This window comes from Aricia agestis, chromosome 10, assembly GCF_905147365.1.
Source record: "Aricia agestis chromosome 10, ilAriAges1.1, whole genome shotgun sequence".
In the NCBI taxonomy this organism is placed as follows: Eukaryota; Metazoa; Arthropoda; class Insecta; order Lepidoptera; family Lycaenidae; genus Aricia; species Aricia agestis.
In genome coordinates this window covers 4,184,326-4,208,666 of record NC_056415.1, presented here as the reverse complement: position 1 = coordinate 4,208,666, position 24,341 = coordinate 4,184,326, and the positions used below count along the sequence as shown (strand labels likewise).

At 39.1% G+C, this 24,341-nt stretch overlaps 1 protein-coding gene across 2 annotated transcripts in view; it reads right to left on the bottom strand.

Annotated features, from left to right (window-relative positions):
* Positions 1-624: 624 nt before the first annotated feature.
* Positions 625-24,341, bottom strand: part of LOC121730905 (folliculin-interacting protein 2) — a 29,896-nt gene continuing 6,179 nt past the window's right edge. For both annotated transcript variants that reach the window (XM_042120114.1, XM_042120115.1), the window contains exons 3-13: positions 23,757-23,869; positions 21,982-22,136; positions 17,999-18,106; positions 17,490-17,638; positions 12,138-12,256; positions 11,410-11,550; positions 9,498-9,647; positions 3,558-4,909; positions 2,408-2,534; positions 1,259-1,370; positions 625-974 (exon numbers count right to left, since the gene is read on the bottom strand). In XM_042120114.1, coding sequence (XP_041976048.1) covers positions 768-974; positions 1,259-1,370; positions 2,408-2,534; positions 3,558-4,909; positions 9,498-9,647; positions 11,410-11,550; positions 12,138-12,256; positions 17,490-17,638; positions 17,999-18,106; positions 21,982-22,136; positions 23,757-23,869 — 2,733 coding nt within the window. In that variant the 3' untranslated portion in view covers positions 625-767. The remainder of the gene's footprint in view (positions 975-1,258; positions 1,371-2,407; positions 2,535-3,557; positions 4,910-9,497; positions 9,648-11,409; positions 11,551-12,137; positions 12,257-17,489; positions 17,639-17,998; positions 18,107-21,981; positions 22,137-23,756; positions 23,870-24,341) is intronic.

The following is a 24,341-nucleotide window of genomic DNA, read 5'->3' as shown; positions in this document are numbered from 1 at the left end:
CCCCCTATATACTAAATTTCATGAAAATCGTTGGAGCCGATTCCGAGATTCCAATTATATATTTATATATATACAAGAATTGCTCGTTTAAAGATATAAGATAAATATATCAAAATCATTTAATATACGTAACTATTAACATTACCATTACTTACGTATGTTAAATAATATTTTAATTTATAATATTCATAATATTAATACGTAAAACCTCTGGAACTACAAGATGTCTAAATCATAAGCAGACTGACAGTAGTCACAAAAGTGGTACTACAGCGTTACATACAATAAAGGTGATCGCACATTCATCACCACGCACGCGCCGAACGCACCGCATTTTAGAATTGTAGATGTAATGACCTCGAACATTCGTCCGCACCGTATGCGCCGCATTTCGTGTACTGTGCGGTGCGTGCTGACAAATAGCTTTGTCCACACTGTGCCTTTTTCTGTTCGTCAAGGGCATGCGTTATAGCACAGTCAACAGCGAACGTGAGGCATGCCCGCGACGCATGCCCTCTGACCGTATCCAAAAAACAAAAATGACAATGTAAGCGTTGCGTTCGTTGACGCATTCAATTATTGAATGCGCCAAAAAGAAAATTGAATGAAAGAAGATGACGAAAATTGAAGACGAAAGCGCATAGTGTGGACATAGCTAATGTGCGGTCAGCTTTAACCACAGACGTCACGTGACAGAAGAGTTTTTAGCTGAAGTTTGTTCAATAGACCTTTTGTCAGTATTTCCAAATTGTCCTATGATGCTACGGCTACCTATAACTAATACCATATCTTGTCGCTAGCTGCGGCGTATGTGTGGTCGCTACGGCCAGTAATAGCGGCACGTCGTTGACATCGACCTGCAGCGCCCGTGTCAGAGTCGTCATGTCACAGAAGTCAGTTGACATGAGCATGTCAGCTAACGTCTTGGAGAGTACGCAGAGCTCGCGAAGCTTACTCTCCAGGTATAGTAGGCACTGGAAATTAGAGATACATAATAAATTAATTTAACATTAAGTAATTGATGACAGAGTAATACGTTAAAATACAGCTTGCATTGTTTTGTCATAACAGGGCAGTTAGGGCAGCAATACGATCTTAAAACATATTCCTCGTAGCGTCGCTCCTGCAGCCTACTGCCGTATTCAATATACATTATATATGAAGTATAAACATTGAAACTATTAAAATTACAAAACGGTATTTTAACCCAAACTTCTTTTCGTATCAAATAAATAATATTGAACTGTAAACAGCCAACCTGTTGCGACGGCACCCTCGCTGACCTCATGGCCGGCAGCGCGTCGAGCATGCTGCCCACCAGCGGCGACAGACCGCTGCTGCCGCACTCCCGACCCACTACACGCACGTCCCTGAAACATTAAAAAAATTCTATAGATTGCTGTCCTGTGGCTCTACCATGAGTTTAAAGCTATAGTTTTTATCGATACTCGATACCGACTACGTAAATTTTTAGTATGGCAAATTTATCAAGTATCGAGTTTCGATAAATATTATAGCTTTAAACTCATGGTAGAGCTACTGGTCTAATATTGGAAAGGTTACACGAGTGACAAGATGTAACATTCTATAAGACTCTAATTACGAGCTGTCAAACGACTGTTTAACTGGACAGGATTTGAACTGTATGCAACAATTTATTTTATGTAATACTATGAAATAGTAATTACTAATTAGTATTTTTTTTAAACAATGAAACAATGACAGGGCCGCTCGTGAGTCGTAACTAATACTAATACTATATTATAATTTGAAAACATTGTAATTTCGTCCGCGCAAACCATTGTCGATTGACGTCATAGCCAAATAACAATTTTAACACATAGCCAAAGACGGTTCATACTTATATATGTACCATACCATATTATTAGTGTTCCGTACCCAAAGGGTAAAAACGGGACCCTATTATTAAGACTTTGATGTCTGTCCGTCTGTCTGTCTGTGTATCTCCAGGCTGGAACTCAAGAACCGCTACAGCTAGACTGCTGAAATTTTCACAGATTGTGTATATCTGTTGCCGCTATAACAACAAATAGTAAAAACAAAATAAATTAAATACTTAAGGGGGGCTCCCATACAACAAACTTGATTTTATTGCTATTTTTTGCTCGATATCAACAACGGCAATACATAGGCACTTCAAATATTCACAAAATACTCCGTTTTATTTGTACTTTAATAATTAATTAATAATAAAATTTAAATAAATGAAATAATTCAGGGGGAATCCCATTCAAAAAGCACAACTTTCAGTCTATTTTTGCTCTATTGGGGTACGAAACCCTTCGTGTGCGCGTCCGACTCGCACTTGGCCGATTTTTTATATTTAAATACGCACACAGCAATTTGATAGTCAAAGAGCCAAGCTGTAACATAATAAGTTGCTTACCATTGTTGAGTGTCAGCAACAATGGCGACGCTCTGCGCGGGCGCACCCAGCGTCTTGCTCAAGTACGAGCTCAAGTCTAAATCTCTCCTCAACTCCTCCTCCCACGTCTTACTGCTCTCAGTCGTTCCTGAAAACATTTGTTACTAAATTCTTTATTTGGACATAAACATTACTATAAAACAACACAAGGATAGGAATTCAGAAAATAAGTAGTTTCTTTTAAGTAGTTTCGTTTAAGTTAGACAAAAATACGAACGAAATTAAAAGTGCTTAACTTTATAAAAATATTCTAAAAATATTTAATCTTCTAATAGCTCTCGCGTTTTTCGCTTTTTGCCAAGGCCTCTGGCACATGAAAGGGAAGCCAGCTTGTCTAATGTGCTTAAAAATGTTTTATAAACCTGGCCAGCATATTTATTTTGTTTATAATGACAAAATAAATTTATTTATTTAATTTAATAGAATAAATTTATTTATTTTGTTATCAGTATGAGTATGACATAATTTTCTTTATCAACAAACTTTCTAAATATAAAATGCTGACAGGCATGTGATGGATGCTTTATCAGATATCGCAAACATTATAAAAATAAAAGTAGATTATGTTTACTCTCGCGTTTTCAAATAAACACAAATAAATATGCGTAAACAAATTGTTTGTGCAGCAAAGTGATGTGCAAATACACATCTTGTGACATCCATCACAAACAATTATTGTTATCGAAACAAACAAACAACCCATGACTTCGGAAGTCAGCGGAGAAAATAAAGTGTTATCTTTATGACATATACCTAGTAGAGGTTATATTATTCTATATTATTACATATAGCTGTCCCGGCAAACGTTTCTTTATATATAAAGTATTTCGCCCGTATTTTTTTATTGAAGTGACTAAATAAGTATGTCACCATGGCAACGTCCATCGCTATCCTGTCGCACAAACAATAGTCGCCGTCAGTCTCGAGTTGTAATAATTTGCTATTATTTATTCAACAAATGCACTTATCAATATAAAAAGTACCCAGTAGCCGATTCTCAGACCCACTGAATATGCGTATAAAATTTGGTTAAAATCAGTAAAGCTGTTTCGGAGGAGTACGCTATCTAACATTGTGACACGAGAATTTTATATATATAAGATAATCTCACCTTGCAATATTAAATCAGGTACATAGTGATCGGTGACTCCTCCTAGCAATGACGCATCGTAACCGGACCTTGGGCAAACAGAGTGCGTTGAGCCCAGACTCGGCAGGGGAAACTCTATAATCTTCTTAACCTCCAACTTAGGTTTCTCTATTTTCTTCGGAGCTGCTTTAGTGTTCACGATTATAGTGTTCTCTTTCCGTTTCCGGACGAACGTTTTGGGAGATATTTCCCGCTCCGATCTCTCCACGATGGTTTCTTTGGCGTACTGTGGCTCCACGTTTCTGGGCAAATCGTTCAGATACTCCATTTCCGACGCGTTGGTTGGTGTCTGAAGCAGGGACTCCATCATCTGGCACTTGGCGCACGCCTCGCACTTCTCATCAGGCAGGGGAAGAACCACAGTGGGATCAAACTGGAAGTTATCCAACTTGAGATTTCCCGGCTTCCCAATGTAGTGCCGGTCCAGAATCTCCAGGTTTTTGCTCTTCATGTAATTCGTGACTATCTGCGGGTACTTATCGAACTCGAACTTGAAACCGGAATGTTTGATGGGCTTGGAATGTTGAAGCGTCTGCTTGCAGCACTGCGACGGGCTGTCCTTGCACTCGTCTTTCTCCTCAACGGTAACTGGGTCCAGGTGGACTTTAGACGACTTCTTTACGCTTCGCCCGCCGTTGGACTTGTTTTTCAATCCGACGAGTTTCTCGTCGTCGCCGAGCACAAATACGACCTTTTTTTCGACCTCCTCGTCGGAGTTGGAGAGGTTGGAGTCGGACGAGTGCTCCATGGCTATGGTCGGACAGCGGCGGAACTGACCGACGCGGCTGCCGCTGCTGCCGTCCGCCCCAAACTCTACGCTGGAGAGCTGCGAGCTTAAGTTGGCTAACGTCGTCGACTTCTTGAGGCCCACCTCATTCGACGCCTTACCGTTGCTGCCACCGCTTACCGATAGAGAGGGAGCTTCCAATTTGCACTCATTTTTATTACAGTCAACGTTTTTACTGCACTCATTCGTCCGCGCAACGTCCACAACTTTGGCTTCATTCAACGAACACTCCTTGTACGAGAACTCATTTCTGTCGATACTCCCACACCGCACAAAGTAAGTCAACACTGACAGTAGTTTATTCACGAATTGCACATTTTTGGCACCGATCACTATAGTCCGCGCGGATTTGGGTGGAACTCCTATGCTGCCGCAGAGGTCCATGAGCTGCGCCCACAGGGCGTTGTAGGGCCTGAGCTCGGGCTGGCTTTGGCCCTTGGTAGGGTCGACCGCGTCGTAGGGACTGACGGTGGTGACCCAGCCCAGGTGATGCGTGAGGACGTGGGTCAGCAGCGTACTTATGAAGCTGTAATTAAATACATTGTACAGTTAGTTCAGAGATTCTTTCAGTGTTTATATTTATATTTTTATCCATAAATCAGATTTTTAAATATCATTAAGTTTGTTAAAAGGACTAACTGACGCACTCAGAGTGGTACATTAATTACTTAATTGTAAGTAATTCAAAATTTTGAGACATTATCTGTCAAACTCTTCATTAAATTAAAGGTTATTTATAATTAAATGTCTCTGAGTACGGCGGTAAGAATCGCTGCTGATATTCTACGGCCTACTATATAAAGTAACATCTTGTTTCTAAAAAAAGAAAAAGTAAAAAATATAACAAAATATAATTATTATAAGGAATGCGTCCTATAGTCGTCGGATTGGCTGGCTAACGGCCGTTCCCAATATTTAATCTATCTCTGGTTTTGCCCTACTAGAGATAGGAATAGCTCACATTAGACATTAGAGACATATTTTATGTCAATTGTGAGCTATTCCTATCTGTAGTAGGGCAAAACCAGAGATAGATCAAATATTGGGAACGGCCGTAAACCAACTACGTGGCTGCGACATAATATATATCTATTTCTATATAGAAAATACGTAACATCTTGATTTGTCATGTGATACGTGTACCTAATAAGTTATCGCATGTTTAACCTATCAGCACCTAGCGATAGAGTAAAAATAAATGTCTAAAATAAGCATCGTGCGTCATGGGTTTCTGTATTCCAGAGTATTCCATAAATAAAATGTCACACATTTCTGTGATAACTAGACCATAAGAAGTGACTTCTATCACACTACGCTAATGGTTTGTGACAACAAAAACCATCGAAAATAGAAAATGAATTATCATCTTAAAAGTTAAAGATGTTTCACGTTACACAACGTTTTTGGACGTATTAGCGTCAGTACAATGGGATCACGTGAAAACACGTAAACAAATACGTAAAAATACGCGACATAAATACATCTCGAAATAGCGTAGGGCGGGCTGAATGATACGAACTGAATGGAATATTTGAAACAAAACTCAGTGCGTCAATCTTAGAAACGTACGTTTAATTCCTCTAAAATCTCAAATGAAATAAGCCGCCAAACTAATGTTTTAATACAAAGTACTGTCAAGAAATTTAAAGATAAAATTGAAACCGTCGCATAAGGGAAAAGGTAACCCCAGAGCAAACGCTTTTTGATTAGGGTCAGTCTGACCTAACAATAATTCTATATTCTCATCCGTTACTAAATTCATCATCGCTTATATCATCACCCTTTAATTGGTATCAATATTTTAGTTAGATTACAAATTCTGTATAGATAAGACTTGCTTTAGACTTGACTGACATTACTTGAAACGTGAGGATGATCAACCAAAAATATGGTAAAAGAAGACTGTGTACTATCAGAGAAATCTGCTATACGTTTTTCGGTCGGGTTACTTCAAATCAATGACAAAATCCGACCCAATATCCGTTCGCCATCTGCCTAAGAATCAATTACCCAGATGATACGTTTTGAGCGTGCTTTGCCCTTTATCATTGAACATTTCTCACATGATCGAACACGGGGAAAGGTCATATGTCTGGTATCGAGCTGGCAGCGAGCCAGGGCACTGACAATAAAACATTTACGTGCCACTGCGGATTAATTGAAACATCAACACTCGTTAAACTGTCCGAACATGTATATAGGGGATTAGATAAGACTTCTTCCAGAGTATGGCCACGTTGATTCGGTACGTTGCGTTGTGGGAACGGAATAACGCATCGTGGACCTAGGTACATACATCCCTGCGTTGCGGCGTTGTATCGCCAAACAACATTGTTTAATGCTAGATTTCTACGATGCTAAGGCGCAGTGTTATGGCTTAGCTTAAAATTGTCGTACTGACGTTGCGGCGACAAGAGACATAACAATACATACAAGAAGTTACCAGCGCATCGCGTCATACCCTATCGCTTCACTGTCCGTCTTTCCGTCTACACACCGCGTTGGAAGCAACGCATTAATATGGTATAATATCATTAAAAAAAATGTATGAAAGATATCAGAGCGCCGTGTTGCCGCGACGCCGCGCCGCAACGCCGCGCCGCAACGCCGCGCCGCAACGCCGCGCCGCAACGCCGCGCCGCAACGCAATGGAGCAACGTGGCCTTTTCTTCAACAAGTCAATGTAGATTATAGACTGTAGATACTAATTTGAAGCTAATTTGTAAGTAATGCTCTTTGATCTTAAATCGTAATATATTCGTAGATGTAGACAGCGGTGTCATGCCCCCAAAATTATTATTATTATGTAATATTATGATATTCGTACATTTGGAAGTAGTAAAAAGCCTAGTAGCCTAAAGTACACCTCGAATTAGGTCAGAGCCTAACTCGAGGTGTACTTTATCGATATAAATTGGTCTTAAAAGTTGTAAAAAATTTAATATACATGACAAATTACAATACAAACAATAAGTATTATAACTTTTATACTTAATGTTAATAAGCTTATAGAACTCGACAAATTTTTCATAACAATGGTACGTTAAACAAGTAAATAAAAATAATATTACTAACAATACTAGTCACATGTTTCATCGCACCTGCATAATCAGAATCACTAATAGCATGTAACCATTAAACTTGTTATTTAACAATGAAAAATGTACAGCTAATACTTATTTTACCTTTAAGCTTCTCGAGAATGGCCTTTATGTCAATTACATATAGGTGCCTTCAGAGGCAAAACAATTTAGAACTGTAGGCTGCAGTGAGTCATAAACAAGTCATAAATTATAGCAGAAGCACTATTCTCGTGCGCCATTAAATTTGTTAGCCAGTAAAAACAAACAGGAAAAAAAATTAAGATTTAATGATGCAACCGACGCGAGTCATGTGATTTTTCTCTACAGCCGCGTAAATTATAATAAAATTAGCGCGTAACTGTGTGTGTGTAACGGGAATCCGAGCTGTAAGTAAAAAGTTACTTTTTGTACGAGGTGAGATCACCTGTGGCCAAGATTATGTCAATAAAAGTGACGTTTTTTTCCTGTTGCTTGCAGAAATCTCTTGCTTTGCATAAAACAGCAAAAGAAGAAAAGCCTCAAAATTGTGCCTCCTTGTAGTAAATACTTGCAATTTATATTTTCTATTATCTATGTATTTACAATATTTAGTAAGCAATAAATTGTTTTTTTTTATCGTGAAAGCGAGTAGCAAACTGCGACAGAAAATTTTTTAGTTGATTCAGAGCCTACTACGCTACGCAAAAGTAGTTTTTTTTTAATGAAATAAGGGGGCAAACGAGCAAACGGGTCACCTGATGGAAAACAACTTCCGTCGCCCATGGACACTTGCAACATCAGAAGAGCTGCAGGTGCCTTGCCGGCCTTTTAAGAGGGAAAAGGCTAGGGTAAGGAAGGGAATAGGGAAGGGTAGGGAAGGAAATAGGGTAGGGGATTAGGCCTCCGGTAAACTCACTCACTCGGCGAAACACCGGTTTTCTGTAAGCCCGTGGTATTTCTCCGGTCGAGCCGGCCCATTCGTGCCGAAGCATGGCTCTACCACTTGATAAAAAAATTGGCTCTAACCTTCGTCCTACACGCATAAAGCATGTTAATCACTTATATGAACTGACATAATTGGTGCAAACGATCGTGTGTGAGTCGCACTGTCCCCATTCACACACTCACACACACATGCAAACTGTATCACGTGAATTTCAGAATAATATATTACGTTTATCGGCCAATCTATTATCCGATGACTAAATGATAGTGTTGGGTTTGAAGTAAATATGATTAATATTGTTTTATTTTAATACGTTTCCCGTTGCTATATGCCTGTGCCATTTTTTGGCACAGCATCGGTTTGTATGAGCAAGAGTTTCAGCTTACAAGCATTCGTACATTGGCTGTTATCGGTTATATTATAAAGTTTATCGATTTGTAGAAAATATTTCAATCAATTTAGGAAGTAAAAAATATGGCAGCAAATCGTTTATACTACAAAATCAAACTTATGTCAATTGGCTCTACCTTTTAAAAGTCAATATAAAGAATTGAACATCAATAGCCTACCTCTTCTATGATGTATCTGGTATTCCTAATGTGTGATATACCTGGCCGCCTTTCCTATCAATCTGGATAAACCTTGCGGCTTTAACAAAATTCATTTGAGACAACGATGTCGTCATTATTCATTTATTTTTGATTTGACGAGTGAGACAAGAAACGACATCCTTTTATTTTAATACCTGGGAGAGCTATGCTTCGGCACGAATGGGCCGGCTCGACCGGAGAAATACCACGTTCTCACAGAAAATCGGCGTGAAATAGCGCTTGCGCTGTGTTTCGCCGAGTGAGTGAGTTTACCGGAGGCCCAGTCCCCTACCCTATTCCCGTCCCTTCCCTACCCTCCCCTATTACCCTATTCCCTCTTGATAGGACGGTAACGCACCTGCGGCTCTTCTGATGCTGCAGTGTCCATGGGCGACGGAAGTTGCTTTCCATCAGGTGACCCGTTTGCTCGTTTGCCCCCTTATATCATAAAAAAAAATCTTTCGTTCATGATCCTTTAAGTTAATGGGACCTTCTATCTTCTAGAACAGTACTCACAAGTTGGTAGTCTTCGTATCTCCCACAGCCAGCACCGCGCAGATATCAGCTATGAGGGTGTCGGCCATCTTGGACGCAGCTCGGGGCTCGCTGGTCGCCAGGTTCAGCCAGACAGGCTGCAGCCGCGGCCCCGACACGAGGTCTGATAGCCTGCAATGGTGATGGTGCTTAATTGAAGTGAAAGAAAGTGAAGCATCCATAGATAATAATATTATGTTTACTAATTTGATGGAAAAACAATATGCACTGATTATAATTGAACTAGATGACGTCCGCATCTCCATGCCAAATTTCAGCAAAATCGGTTTAGTGGTTTGGCGTGAAGAGGTAACAGACAGACGGTCGACAGACAGACAGACGGACAGACAGTCACATTTTCGCATTTATAATATTAGTATGGATATGGAAGTATGGATGAATTAAAGATAGAGAATCAATCCAGTATCGATACGTTAAAAACTGACTGGTATTTTCATTACAAGCAAAAGTTCAGAGCTGCATTAACTTTAAACGTGTACAAATAACGGATTTGGGTCAGTTTATGTTATCAATGTTTGTAATTCATTGATGTACGCGTAACTTCGAGAATTGGGCTACCCTGCAGGCCCGGTAAGTAAGGCGGTTAGAACTTACAAGAAAGATGTCAACGTTTAACTCTAACAATCGCCCAGTATATGCAGTCATTTTTTTATGAAATAAGGGGGCAAACGAGCAAATGGGTCACCCGATGAAAAGCAACTTCCGTCGCCCATGGACACACGCAACATCAGAAGAGCTGCAGGTGCGTTGCCGGCCTTTTAAAAGGGAATAAGATTACAGGGTAGGGGAGGTAAAGAAGGCAATGGGGAAGGGAAGGGTAGGGAATTGGGCCTCCGGTAAACTCACTTACTCGGCGAAACACAGCGCAAGCGCTGTTTCACGCCGGTTTTCTGTGAGCCCGTGGTATTTCTCCGGTCGAGCCGGCCCATTCGTGCCGAAGCATGGCTCTACCACGTAAAATAATCCTATAATATAAATTATAAACCCTCTTAAAAATAGTCACATGACCTTTCGTCGGCCAGACAACCCTACCACTACCAGTCATGTGATTTTCCCGATCGCGGAAACCGTGATCAAACGTCGGAGACGATTAACTACAATGTTGTGGCGCCGAGCCAGCTTATGACTGCGACATTGACACCGGTGGGAATGCTAAGAAACTATATTATGGTCGCTGTTTAGCATTTGTGTATTAACAAAAAAAAAGAGATAGTGATGTCTCGTTCTAAATGATCTAAAGGACATGACTGCATTCATAACTCAATGGGTAATTTTTGTGGGATGATACACAAATACATAACAACGTCCATAACTCAAATAACACAAAATGAGCGAAAATAATGATACCTAAATATTCCTTATACAGAGATAGTACGAACTGCCCAAAGCCACTGTTAGCCTAAGAAAGTCAAATTACCATTTTTTGTTTTTTTGCATTCCGAAAGTTTGTTTATTTTTTTTTTTCTTCTTTATTTTATTTTTCACTTGATCTTATCGTTTCGATATTTAAGCGGCGGAACAAAAGTGAAATATACTTTAAAGATTGTACTTAGTGCCCTTCACCTTTGAAATCACTTCGATCGCAAGTAATATCTGATATGATTTAGGTGCCTTTGATAAAATGTTTTTCTTTAAAAATACAAGGTATAAAAAATTATGATTGCGAATGGAGGAGAATCGCCGCGTTTTACGTTACCAATATTATAATTTAACTTTTTAAGCCCTCATTTTATATATTCGTGCGATGTGCTTGGGTACGGGTTCTATACAAAAATGCCCCTTGTCCTTTTAATTTTAAGTCTTCGAAGTTTCTCTTCAAAAATGTCATTAGTACCACACAGTGCAGAACATAAGCCCAATATTCAATACTCACCACCTCGTAGCATCCTCGGACGCCTTATGCAGGATGGAGACGAAGGATCCCGTGGTCCCGGCAGCTAGCGTCGCCACCCGCAGCCGGCACACGAGCGCCTGCAACTGCGGCGAGTGCTGCACGTAGCACCGGACTAGGTCTCTAGTGGATGATGATGATTATTAGATAGAGGAAAGAACTTCGATCAAATATGGAAAGAAGCATGATGTTGGTAATAATACCAAAGGGTCAGTCATTGGTAATAATTAGAAAAGAAGAACAATAATGTTGCTAATAGTAGAGATGATTAAGATTTAGGGCTTCCACACAAAACTGCGAATTAGCATCGCATCGCAGATTTCTGCGATGCGATGCGAATTCGCAGTTTTGTGTGGGAGCCCTGAGGAGTCCAGTCATGAGCATAAAGAAATTTATACATATCGCTACCCGTCTCTATCATTCGCGTACGAAAATATTGCTCTCGTTTCAAAAGACACGTTTTAAAGAGGCAGATAGCGCTCTCGCTACCTGAAGATGTATGTACGAGTTTCTACAATCATTTTTATTCCCCCGGATGCCTATAAGGTGCGAGTATCATTAGATAAAAACATAAGGCGTAGCATTGAACTTCATAGAGATTTACGTGTAGATAAGTCGCCTCATCTCAAGATTTTGACACAGAAACTGTTTTGACATTTTATATACTTAACAAGCGTTTCCAGTAATAACCACAAATGCTAGCTACTTACATGTTCTCATTATCAGCGACTGTGATGAGCAGCGCTAGACCCAGCTTGTTGGTGCGAGCGGCTGATGATGTACTGGCTAAGCTGTCCGTGGTCCCGCTAGTTGAGCTGGTACTGTACACCTGCAGGAATATCGTAGTGTTATTAACACAAAGGGGAATTATTTCTTGGTATGTATTAAGGAATCCCATAGTTCATACTATCATGTTGGAAGGTGTTAGGCTTTTACTTTTTACCAATTTTTTATGAGTTACCAAATTCTAAAAACTTTACAGACGTTGATAAATAAAAGTTGTTTATAACATAACATTGTACCAGCTTATATACCACAATTTGCTACTAGTTTGTAGACCTTTTTATTATACTTTACCACAATTCATGCAATAATTTTACTCTTCTACGAGGGCTGCTATTTATGTATCCGGAATTAAAAAAAGAAACAAACATATATCATTTAATATGGTTTTATTGCTTTTCAAAATATTCGCCGCGATGATCGACACACTTTTGCATACGCTGGAACCAATTTTCATAGCACTTTTTCCATTCTGATTGAGGTATCTCCAAAACGTGCATTTTGAACGCATCAACAGCCTCTTCGCGGCTCGAAAAACGTTGACCACGTAATTTGTTCTTCGCGTATGGAAATAAAAAGAAATCGTTAGGTGCCAAATCAGGGCTGTACGGCGGATGACCAGTCAATTCGATCTTTTGACCCTCCAAAAACTGAGTTGTTTCAGCTGAGGTGTGACAGCTAGCATTGTCGTGATGTAATATGATTCTGCGTTGTCGGTTGTCCTTTCTTATTTCTTCAAAGACTTCTGGTAAACAAATGGTCGTATACCATTCAGAATTAACCGTTTTACGATTCTCTAATGGCACTGTAGCCACATGTCCATTAATTCCAAAAAAACAGGGGACCATTTGCTTCAAAGTACTTTTTGCACGAGTAACTTTTGTTGGTTTCGGCTCATCTTGGAACACACACACCGTTGACTGTTGTTTAGTTTCGGGGTCATATGCATAGATCCAAGATTCATCACCTGTGTAGATATTATAAACGGCTTTTGACGTACCACGGTTGTATTTTTTTATCATTTTTTTGCACCAATCGACACGAGCCCGTTTTTGATCGATTGTCAAGTTGTGCGGAATCCAACGCGAACATATTTTTTTTACAGCCAAATGTTCGTGTAATATCTTATGTATGCTCGTCATACTTATGCCTAAGGACGCCTCTATCTCGCGATATGTAACATGACGATCACGCATTATTAGTTCCCGCACAGCATCTATATTTTGTGGGACAACAGCTGTTTTTGGGCGACCTTCTTTATTTTCATCCGTGAGCATAGACCGCCCACGATTAAACTCACTGTACCAGTGATAAACAGTGGTTTTTGGTGGTGCTTCATCTCCAAAAGTTGCGGTGAGTTGAATAAAGCACTGTTGTTGATTTAGCCCACGCCGAAAATCGTAGTAAATCATTGCACGAAAATGTTGACGCGTTAAATCCATGGCAAATGAAGACATGCAATTTTCAAAATGACGCCACAATGGAAAAATAATTGACAGTCACATGAAACAAAATGTATTCTTCAACCAAAGAGTTCTATTTTCAAATGTTGTAATTACTTTTTAAATATTGTTCTTGTAAGTGGCCAGTTCCGGATACATAAATAGCAGCCCTCGTATTAGCTATGTCCACACTATGCACTTTCGTCTTCAATTTTCGTCATCTTCTTTCATTCAACTTTCGTTTTGGCGCATTCAATAATTGAATGCGTCAACGAACGCAACGTCAACATTGTCATTTTTGTTTTTTGGATACGGTCAGAGGGCATGACTCGCGGGCATGCCTCACGTTCGCTGTTGACTGCGCTACGCATGCCCTTGACGAACAGACAAAGGCACAGTGTGGACAGCTAATCTGTTCTATTCTATTCAAGTTTTTCAGTTGACATCACTATGACGCGTTGACCGCTTATCGCTAAGCTCGGGCTGTGAAAAGCGATCACAAGACCAGAGTAGACAGAATTATATGTCTATTGTGACAAGACTGACGGGATTGACAGGCGTCACGTGACCTGACCAGTGCAACCGGCTTGTGTCTGACCCACTGGCCGCGGTGTAAACAAAACGAGAACACAGTGAGACGGAAAATGTTCAATGAGATAAAAGCGCAGGCCTTGTACCATGAAACTGTTTTGAGGCTCAAATAATCGGACGAGAATGCCGCCTCCTACTGTAACAAACGTGAAATGACGTTGTTAGAGCAGGACGCGGCATTCTCGTCCGATTATTTGAGCCTCAAAATAGTTTCGTAGTAGGCCTACAGGTTACGAAAACTACCTGCGCTTTTATAATATATTTTATATACTTATAACTTTAATGAAAAGTTTGGCAGTAAAAGACTGGAGCTAAGTTAAGAAAATATACAGTAATCTTATTAGTTATTACATAACGTGGGAGAGCCATGCTTCGGCACGAATGGGCCGGCTCGACCGGAGAAATACCACGTTCTCACAGAAAACCGGCGTGAAACAGCGCTTGCGCTGTGTTTCGCCGAGTGAGTGAGTTTACCGGAGGGCCAATCCCCTACCCTATTCCCTTCCTTACCCTCCCCTATTCCCTTCCCTTCCCATCCCTACCCTCCCCTATTACCCTATTCCCTCTTAAAAGGCCGGCAACGCACCTGCAGCTCTTCTGATGCTGCGAGTGTCCATGGGCGGCGGAAGTTGCTTTCCATCAGGTGACCCGTTTGCTCGTTTGCCCCCTTATTTTATTAAAAAAAAATTATTCCTAGCTTTCTCAAACAAAATCTAAGCTAAAGAAAGGTATACATATCTGCAGTAAATGCTAGTGTAGTGTATCTTTTAAAGTTATTTATGCAAGCAATAAAAATACCTAATACTAATTGAGTCTTAAAGCCTTTATATGAAAAAAAATCGACTGATTAGTAAAATAATTATCATAAAGATGATTCACTCTTGCAAGGTTTTTGGCCACGGATTATTGATAAGATAATACAGATTAATGACCTAGTAACACTAAGATAAGAGTACTTTAAGGCCTAAGCCACTGATAGCATTTCTTGTAAGCAGTGATTAAAATAATATTAAGTATCTGTTTTTTTTACAGAAATACTAGATGCATGCCTATTACTGAACGTATAGTTCCCTTATGAAGAATTCATTGAGTCAGTAGCAGCTTTGAAAGAGCATTTTTAGGGTTCAGTATCCAAAGGTTAAAAATGGGACCCTATTACTGAGACTTCGATGTCTGTCCGTCTGTGCGTCTGTCTGTCCGTCTATCTGTCCGTCTGTCTGTCTGTCTGTCTCCAGGCTGTATCTAAAGAACCGCTACAGACTTCTGATTTTTTTTGTGTGGGCAAGCGCCCCATAAATCCCAATTTGCCCATACAAAATTAAAAAAACAAGTTACTCTTTCTGCGCTGCCACTTTCACAGTAACTTTACAGTACAGTAACAGTAGCTTTCCACAAGAGACGCGTACACACCCTAAAGTATTATAACTTTCTTTTGTTACACCCTGCACATTTTTTGAAGAACTAATCACTTTCAATAGCCTTTCAATCAAACTGTGGTTATTACCTCATATGTATGAAGACCTACTATCTCTGCAACACCCCTTAGGGTGCCAAACCAAATTTTCTTCCAGCCAAACCTTAGTTTGGCTGGAAGAAAATGCCACAAGGCATTAAGTCCGCCTTTGTGCAACAATGTGCAAAAGTTTTAAATAAAATAAAAAACCTTAAAAAATGGCCTGACGCGAACTTGGCATTCATGATAAGTATCAGCACTTATAAATACACACTAATGACAGCAGCAATGAAAGATTGGGATGTAAAAATGTGTTTTCGACTAATTTTAGTTGTCACGTGCTTTTGCGTAAAAATGTCGTCACTAGCGTACATGAGTAATTCGCACATTTAAAAAAGTTATATTGTTTTTGATATTTTTCACGTTTAATAGCTTGGTAAAAAGTTTTATTAGCACATAAGAATGTGTGTAATTTCTCATTATGTAGTGACGTTTTGAAACTAGTTCTAGACATTGTATTACATTATTCTCAATCATATAATTAAGTATTGTTAAAAAATCAATACATATAAATAAAATTGGAGTGTCTGTTTGTAATATTGAAAGAACCGTTTTTTACTACATGCATATGAAAATTTATTACTACATGTAAATAGGGTACAGACAACAAAACAACATTTTTTACAATTTTTGTCTGTATGTCTGTCTGTCTGTCTGTTTGTTCCGGCTAGTCTCTGAAATGGCTGGAGCGATTTTGACGGGACTTTTTTAGGCACATAGCTGATGTAGTAAGGAATAACTTAGGCTACTTTTTAACCGACTTCCGAAAAGGAGGAGGATATATTTTACCTTTTTTTATAAAGGAAAAGGATTTTTACTCTTTTTTATTATCTTTGTTATCACATTTTGCTGACGCGGACGAAGTCGCGGGCAACAGCTAGTATTAACATAATTGACAATATTTCAAAATTTTAACATGGCTTTTTTTATTCTTTTAAGTATATGAAAGTAGACTTAAAATAAGGCGACACGTGTTTCTTGCTTTTTCAAAATTATGTTTTTATGATACCTAAAAAACAGATTTTAATTCTTCGTATTCTAAAGAGACGTAAGCGCCAAGTGACGTCATACGTCTGAACGGTTAATTCCATTACACACTACAAAAGAAAAAATCTGTCAATGTAAGTTTGTTACGTTTATTATGACGTCTGTCAATGTCATCGTCAACCTGGAGAATAGGTAACCAATGTGGTAACGTTATTTTTTAGAAATGTCATTGTTGACAGGTGGTTGACAGTGACGGTTTTTTTATGCTTCATGTTGTCTTTTTAAAACTATTTTACACCAGGCAAATAAAATGTATGATATATGCTGTAAGTATGACGTCACAAGCGTATTTTTCAGTTTTTCTTTATTTTCTCAGTAAATAAGCAATATAAAAATCTTCTGATTTTTTTTTTTTTATATCAGAAGAAACTAAAGAACGGTATTTTTTATTTTAAGGCTTAAAAATTTTGAAATGTTGTCAATTATATCTTACACATACTTTTGTTTGGTATGGACATACTTTAAATTCCAATACATAGTGAGAATGTCCAAGTCCAGGTTCAAAAGTATGAGGATGGTAGCTGCTATCCAGGTCAAACCTGGTGACCATGTAGGACGCTTTTCCAATAGTAACTATCTTTTATCTTTTACCGGACATGCCAAACCCATAGGAAAAATGTAAGTATACAGTATACTTACATTTTTCCAATTTTTACCATCCAAACCTTAGAGTCTAAAGCACTAACCTGGGAATCATTACTCGACACAGTGGTAGCAGTGGGCACCTTCAGGGAGTTGGAACTGCTGCCCAGGTCAAACCTGGTGGCCATACTCTGGAAGGTCCTCCGTTGCCAGCTTCCATTGCTGCATTCACTCAGCTTGCGGCCGGGGGGCGCTAAACAAACCCTAGTGTTAATATAGTAAAGAGTGAAGTTAGATTACTGACGTTTTATATACTGTGGCATAAATACTGTAAATTGGTGATGCAGGATTTTAATATGAACGAAAATTGTTTTATAAAGAATTTTGTTAAAAGTTTGATTTATAAGCTGATAAATCTGTTTGTTATTTAGTCGAGATATACCTAGTAAATGCCATGTCTTATTCGGCTGATAACCCGACCAAATTATTATATGTCTGCCAAGCAATTTCCCTGATGGAACATATTTTGTCGTTAATTTTCATAACAAAGTTTGAGGTAGTTTTTGAAATCAACTATTGCTTCCTTACGATCATACTAATTTAACAAACTTACTATGAAAGGAGTATTCGTCTTGCTGCAGGCCGTCCCAGGTGTCGAACATGGAAAAGTAGTCGTAAGTGGAACCCACGCTACCGTACGAGGACGGTTCGCCGCAAAAACCTAAAAAAAATGTTCATATTAATTTTGCCGCCACAATAGCCTTACCAAGTTTTTTTTTTTAAATCTCATCCCCCTAACGGTGTCAGGGCTTGTTTTTATCTAATAAGTTTATACAACATAAAAATTCCAATTTACATTAAAAGTTCTTACACATCAGGCTTACCAAGTTGGGTGCAGTATCGAAAGTTCTGACTTTCGGGCGTCGAAACTTACTTTAGAAAACAAATATTAATACGGATTTTCATTTCATACTAAAAATGACACCCAACATTTTGATTTTACACTAAGGGTCACCCTTGGTGGCCGTTTGTTACGGTTTTATTTAGTAAGTACTAGCTGTCCCGGCAAACGTTTCTTTGCCATATAAAGTATTTCGCCCGTATTATTTTATTGAAGTGACTAAATAAACTGTATGTCACCATGGCAACGTCCATCGCTATCCCGTCGCACAAACAATAGTCGCTGTCAGTCTCGAGTTGTACTAATTTACTATTATTTATTCAACAAATGCACTTATCAATATAAAAAAAAACCAATAGCCGATTCTCAGACCCACTGAATCTATCTTCTTCTTCTATATATATAAAACTCAAAGGTGACTGACTGATTGACATAGTGATCTATCAACGCACAGCCCAAACCACTAGACGGATCGGGCTGAAATTTGGCATGTAGGTAGATGTTATGACGTAGGCATCCGCTAAGAAAGGATTTTGATAAATTCCAACCCCAAGGGGTTCAAATAGGGGATGAAAGTTTGTATATAATAATTCCTCTTAACGCGAGCGAAGCCGCGGGCAAAAGCTCGTATATATACTTCTATATATATATATATATATATATATATATATATATATATATATATATATATATATATATATATATATATATATATATATATATATATATATAAAACTCAAAGGTGACTGACTGATTGACATAGTGATCTATCAACGCACAGCCCAAACCACTAGACGGATCGGGCTGAAATTTAGCATGCAGGTAGATGTTATGACGTAGGCATCCGCTAAGAAAGGATTTTGATAAATTCCAACCCCAAGGGGTTCAAATAGGGGATGAAAGTTTGTATATAATAATTCCTCTTAACGCGAGCGAAGCCGCGGGCAAAAGCTCGTATATATATAAAATTCAAAGGTGACTGACTGACATGGTGATCTATCAACGCACAGCCCAAACCACTGGACCGATCGGGCTGAAATTTGGCATACAGGTAGATATTATGACGAAGGCATCCGCTAAGAAAGGATTTTGATCAATTCTATTCCCAAGGGGTTAAAATAGGGCATGAAAGTTTGTATATAATAATATTTCTTAACGCGAGCGAAGCCGCGGGCAAAAGCTCGTATGCATATAAAATTTGGTTAAAATCAGAAAGCCGTTTCGGAGGAGTACGCTATCTAACATTGTGACACGAGAATTTTACATATTAGAAGAAGTACCTACCAGCTGTCGCCTGCGCCGACTTTGCATGACCATACCTAATAAATATTCTGTGACCATACCTAATGTCATATAATTTGCATCAACAGTTGAAACATGAAAAAGTAACAAACACAATAGTCATTTTCACGTTAATAATGTTTAGTATGAAATTATTGGACACAGTCTTTGTTAGTTATTTCATATTATGTATTAGGTTTGAAGTATTTCATATTTCAAACCTAATACATAATATGAAATCGTTTTAAATACAATATTAAGCCCTATACTTCGGCCGATGCGTAAATAGGTACTCAATGAAAATCCTAAAATCGATCAAAGCTGACCATTGAAGTACAAATGTGTAAAGAGTAATCAGACTTAATTCAAGACTAGACGGTAAAACAATGCGACAGTGTTTGTCGAGCTATTACAACATTCCCGCAACTAGCCTATCAAGGTCTTAGTTAAATACTACAACTCATAAGAATACTGTTAGTTTCACATGACCTAAAAGATCTAAACTTTAATTTTAAGATACGATACAATAGTATTAGCATTCCTAGCTTGTCTATTGAATCCTAAAATGGTACTCGGCCTTCGACAAGTATACGAAAATAAATTAAGCTCTACCAAATTCTAACATTTACGTGTAGTGTAGTCATTCAGTAAGCTGATTTCTAAGCTACTATTTACTACATCGATTTGCCATGCTTTGACATCAAACTATTATAGGCCTTAAAGCTACGAATAATAAAAACTAAGGAATCGTAACTCCCATAGTATTACCGTTTTAAATTTGGTTCCTTTTGATCTGTCATGTAACGTCAGCCTAGTACCCCTCAAGGTCACTTAAATATTGCAAATGTATTGAAATGTGTACCTAAGGTACACTTTTTTGACAAGTATTGTGGAGCATGTTTTTTGACGGAGTTACTTTTCCTTAGTCGTTATTATTCGTAGCCTTGAAGTCAATAAAAGGACATACAAATTAAAGGCGTATTATACAATTTAAGATTTTCAAGAAATAGTTAAAAATGTATGTATGTCTTTAATCTTTCTAGTCTCTACTCTCTAGTCTCTATGTATATTTACTCTGTATCTCGTTTCCTTTGCTAGTAAAACCATTTTCCCTTTAATACACATTTTATACTTCCATCGTTATAACGACACATAATTTGTGCGTACTGTCTCAAGCCCCCTCTACTGGTTGGGGGAATAAAGGTGGCGACGAACGTGACGGCTGACGAGGGGCATCTAAAGTTACTACGGCCAACATGTATAGTCCGTGCAATCCACGAAGACGCGCCCCGCCACTTTTTGGGTGAGCATTTTTCCCTTTGACCGTGACGCTTTTTCTTAAGAGGATTCCACACCGCCGTTTTTCCATACAAACGCTGTTTCCTCCCTGGATAATGCCGGTAGAGTTATGATTTTTTTCTGAATATCTATGGCCACTATTAGCATGTCCCTATGTTTTCTTTTTTTTTCATAATTAAATTTTTTTTAAAAATAAGAACGTCCAAAAACCCAAAAAAAAAGGCCAGATTTTCCTCTGTGTTCAAACACCCAGAAAACAAAACTGGCTAGAATATACAAAAAAAATAAAATATAGGAACACAGCTCAAGCCTTGCTTTAATTCTTTATGAAAAAATTATTTAAATCGGTTAAGTTTTGGAGAAGGAATCAGCGGACAACGAATTGAAGATTTTCTGTTCTTTTATTAGAACTTTTGTCATGTTGTCTCTATCGCGCCCTGCGATGGGAGACTTGAGATTGGTAAGACAGCAATACATTTTCAAATACCTATTTTCAATTTCTCTCGCCCCTGGTGTATCCTCTTAATTGGTCTATTTATTGTAGTGTGCGCGTGCATCATAGGTAATTAGTGTGTACCGATAACGCTCAAACATTGGCGAAAGCTTGCACACATATACTATAAATGATTAGGAGTAGTGGGGCTTGTCTTCGTGGATTGCGCGGACTATACCTTTACTGCAGGTGCGCGTATGACGGTAGGAGTAGGCTCGACTACATACTTATAGATTATATGAATAAGCATACAATCTATGTCTACGTCTTGTTTATTTATTATAAGTAAGCCTTGTGTGTTATCAGTTATCACTATTAAGTCATCCGTTGTATATAGCTGCAGTAGGCGTCTGTAGGACAGGGTTCCCCAAACTTATTTTGTCTACTGCCCACTTTGAAAACAAATCATGTATTAGCGACCCCATTGTTTCAATTTAAAATGCATCATGATGAAATAAAATTATGAATCACCCCCCAAGCCTCTACAAAACGCCCTCATTTTTTTCTGGGTCCCACGCCGCCCCTTAAGACCTTCAGCGCTTACAAGGGGGCGTTATCGCACACTTTGGGATAGGCTGCTGTAGGATTAGAAGTAGGAGCAGTATAAGTATAGGCAACTCACCCGAGTCCCCCCTATCCAGGGAGAAGCTGAGCGACACCTCCTCCCGTGTGGGCACACTCAGAGGCTTGGAGCGGTCGAATTCCCCGCTGCCCGCCTTCCGATCCGTCCGACTGACACGACGCACTGGCACCGTGAATATCTTCGTGCATAATAACCTGTCAGGAAAAAATATTCAGAAAGTGGTTTAAGGTACATCTAACAAACGCAAATTATTGACAACATGGATTTTTATATGTAACATAATAACTGCAAAAAGAACGGAGATTTCTTCCGAAGGTTTTTCGTTGCTAGTGATTACTTTATACGAGTACAGCATCATCATTCATCAGTCAATAGTCGTACACAGTTGGAAACATAGCGATACCTACTGCAACGCGGCTAGGGTTGCCAGGCGTCCGGATAAAGCCGGACACAGTCAGGCATATTTTGCTTGCGCGTCCGGCCAAAATCAAAGGCAGTCCGGCCTTTGTAGAGCCTCAAAACACAAATTTTAGACGGTTTTACACCTAATGAGATGTAAAATTGTATAGCTATTAGATGTTAAAGTGTTTTAATAAAACAGAAAATTCGTAGGGTGTACACGAGTTGCCGAACGCATTTCTAAAGTTTAGATTCTAAGCACTCGATAGCAACTCTTTTTTGTACTAGGTAATGTCCGGCCACGGTGACTGCTTTGTCCGGCTTTTTGGTTTAGCGACCTGGCAACCCTAAACGCGGCTGAGGGGGTTAATCTACGTTCAGAGGAACTCGATTCGATTCTCAGTCACATACACAGATCGAAGGTATGTGGATTAAGCTCCGGCCCCCAGTGCATTGAATATAAATAGGGTTGCCATCACCCAAATTCCCTTCGCCGGTCAGGCACGACAAAATTCCCGGATCTTTGGCCGGAATGTGGTTATTTCCCCGGGCACCTCTTAAACAGTATTTAGTATTTACGATAACGTCTTGCCAATTTTTGCTTTTCCAACAAGAATTTGTAAAAGTCTGACTAACTCAAGTCCGTGCAAGAAACCGTGTGAATGTATAGCGAGTTTTCATCTTTCGTTTATTGCTGCATGACTTAAAAGTTAAATTTCTCTCATCAAAAGTGTTTGGATTTTACCCTGACGCTTTTCAAAAAACCGGCCGGACGCACCCCGGACGCCCTTTAAACTAGGACAAATCCGGTGAAATCCGGACGGATGGCAACCCTAGATATAAATGAATTGCTAAACCTATATTTATTGTAGTATCATTTCAAATTGGGTTTAATCAGGCTTCTGATCGAGCCCAAAAACAGATTGAAATTGGAACTCGGTTTTGTTCTTAAGCGTTATTCATTAGTTGAATAAAGAACGCGTTGTCTTTGTCTTGTACATTCTACAATGTAGAAAACGTAGTATAAATTGCAGTCAATTGTCGGCTCTATAAATAACCTACATGAAATAGGCCTGTTGTAAGTGACATCACAGTTTATTAACAGACCTCCTTCTTTAGTAGTAAATTCATGTAATGAATTTACTACCTCAAGGAGCACTCTAAAGGAGTGAGCACACTAAGACGGGCCGTGCCGGGGCTCAGCGTGCCGGGGCTCATCGCAAAAATCCGCCTCCATACAATTTGTATGGAAGCGGATGGGCGTATCGCACACTGTGTCGGGGCGCAGCGGATTTCCGCTTCCATACAAATTGTATGGAGGCGGATTTTTGCGATGAACCCCGGCACGCTGAGCCCCGGCACGGCCCGTCTCAGTGTGCTCACTCCTTAAAGCAGCTTTATTGGACTCGACTAACCTTCTCGGGTCATTAGTGATATGTATCTTCAAAGCAACGCTCTTGTAGTTCATGGCCACGGCGCCGAATATCATCTCACCGAGTAGGCTCGCGTCCGCCGCCTGACCCTTGTACTGTGGACAAAATACATGCTTAAGAGCCTGCTGCCAAAAATTTCAAAGCATGCTACCCCCGCCTACACACCCCGCTATCCTCCAATCGTGATATAATGATTCCATGAATCGTGCTCTCGAGCAATGTGCTTTATGCTGCGGCTTATAGCGAACAATATCGCGTAACAACGGTTCCCGCATTATAGCACGAAAGTAAAGGTCGTAAGTCCCAAAACTGTTTTTGATGATTACTTAAAAATTAAATACAATACTAACATTTCCTTTTGCCATTATGTTATAAAGTGTGTGATTGTAGTAGTGCAAGTTATTTAATGATAGTAACTCAATAAGTGTAACAGATATTTGTTGAAAAGCCCAGAAAGATTTTTATGAATACATATATGAAATTTAGAAATTATTTTCGAAAAATATAACTATCGAGTGAAAATAAGTGGACCGTGTTTTCCGTTTAGCAAATATCAGTTAAATACAC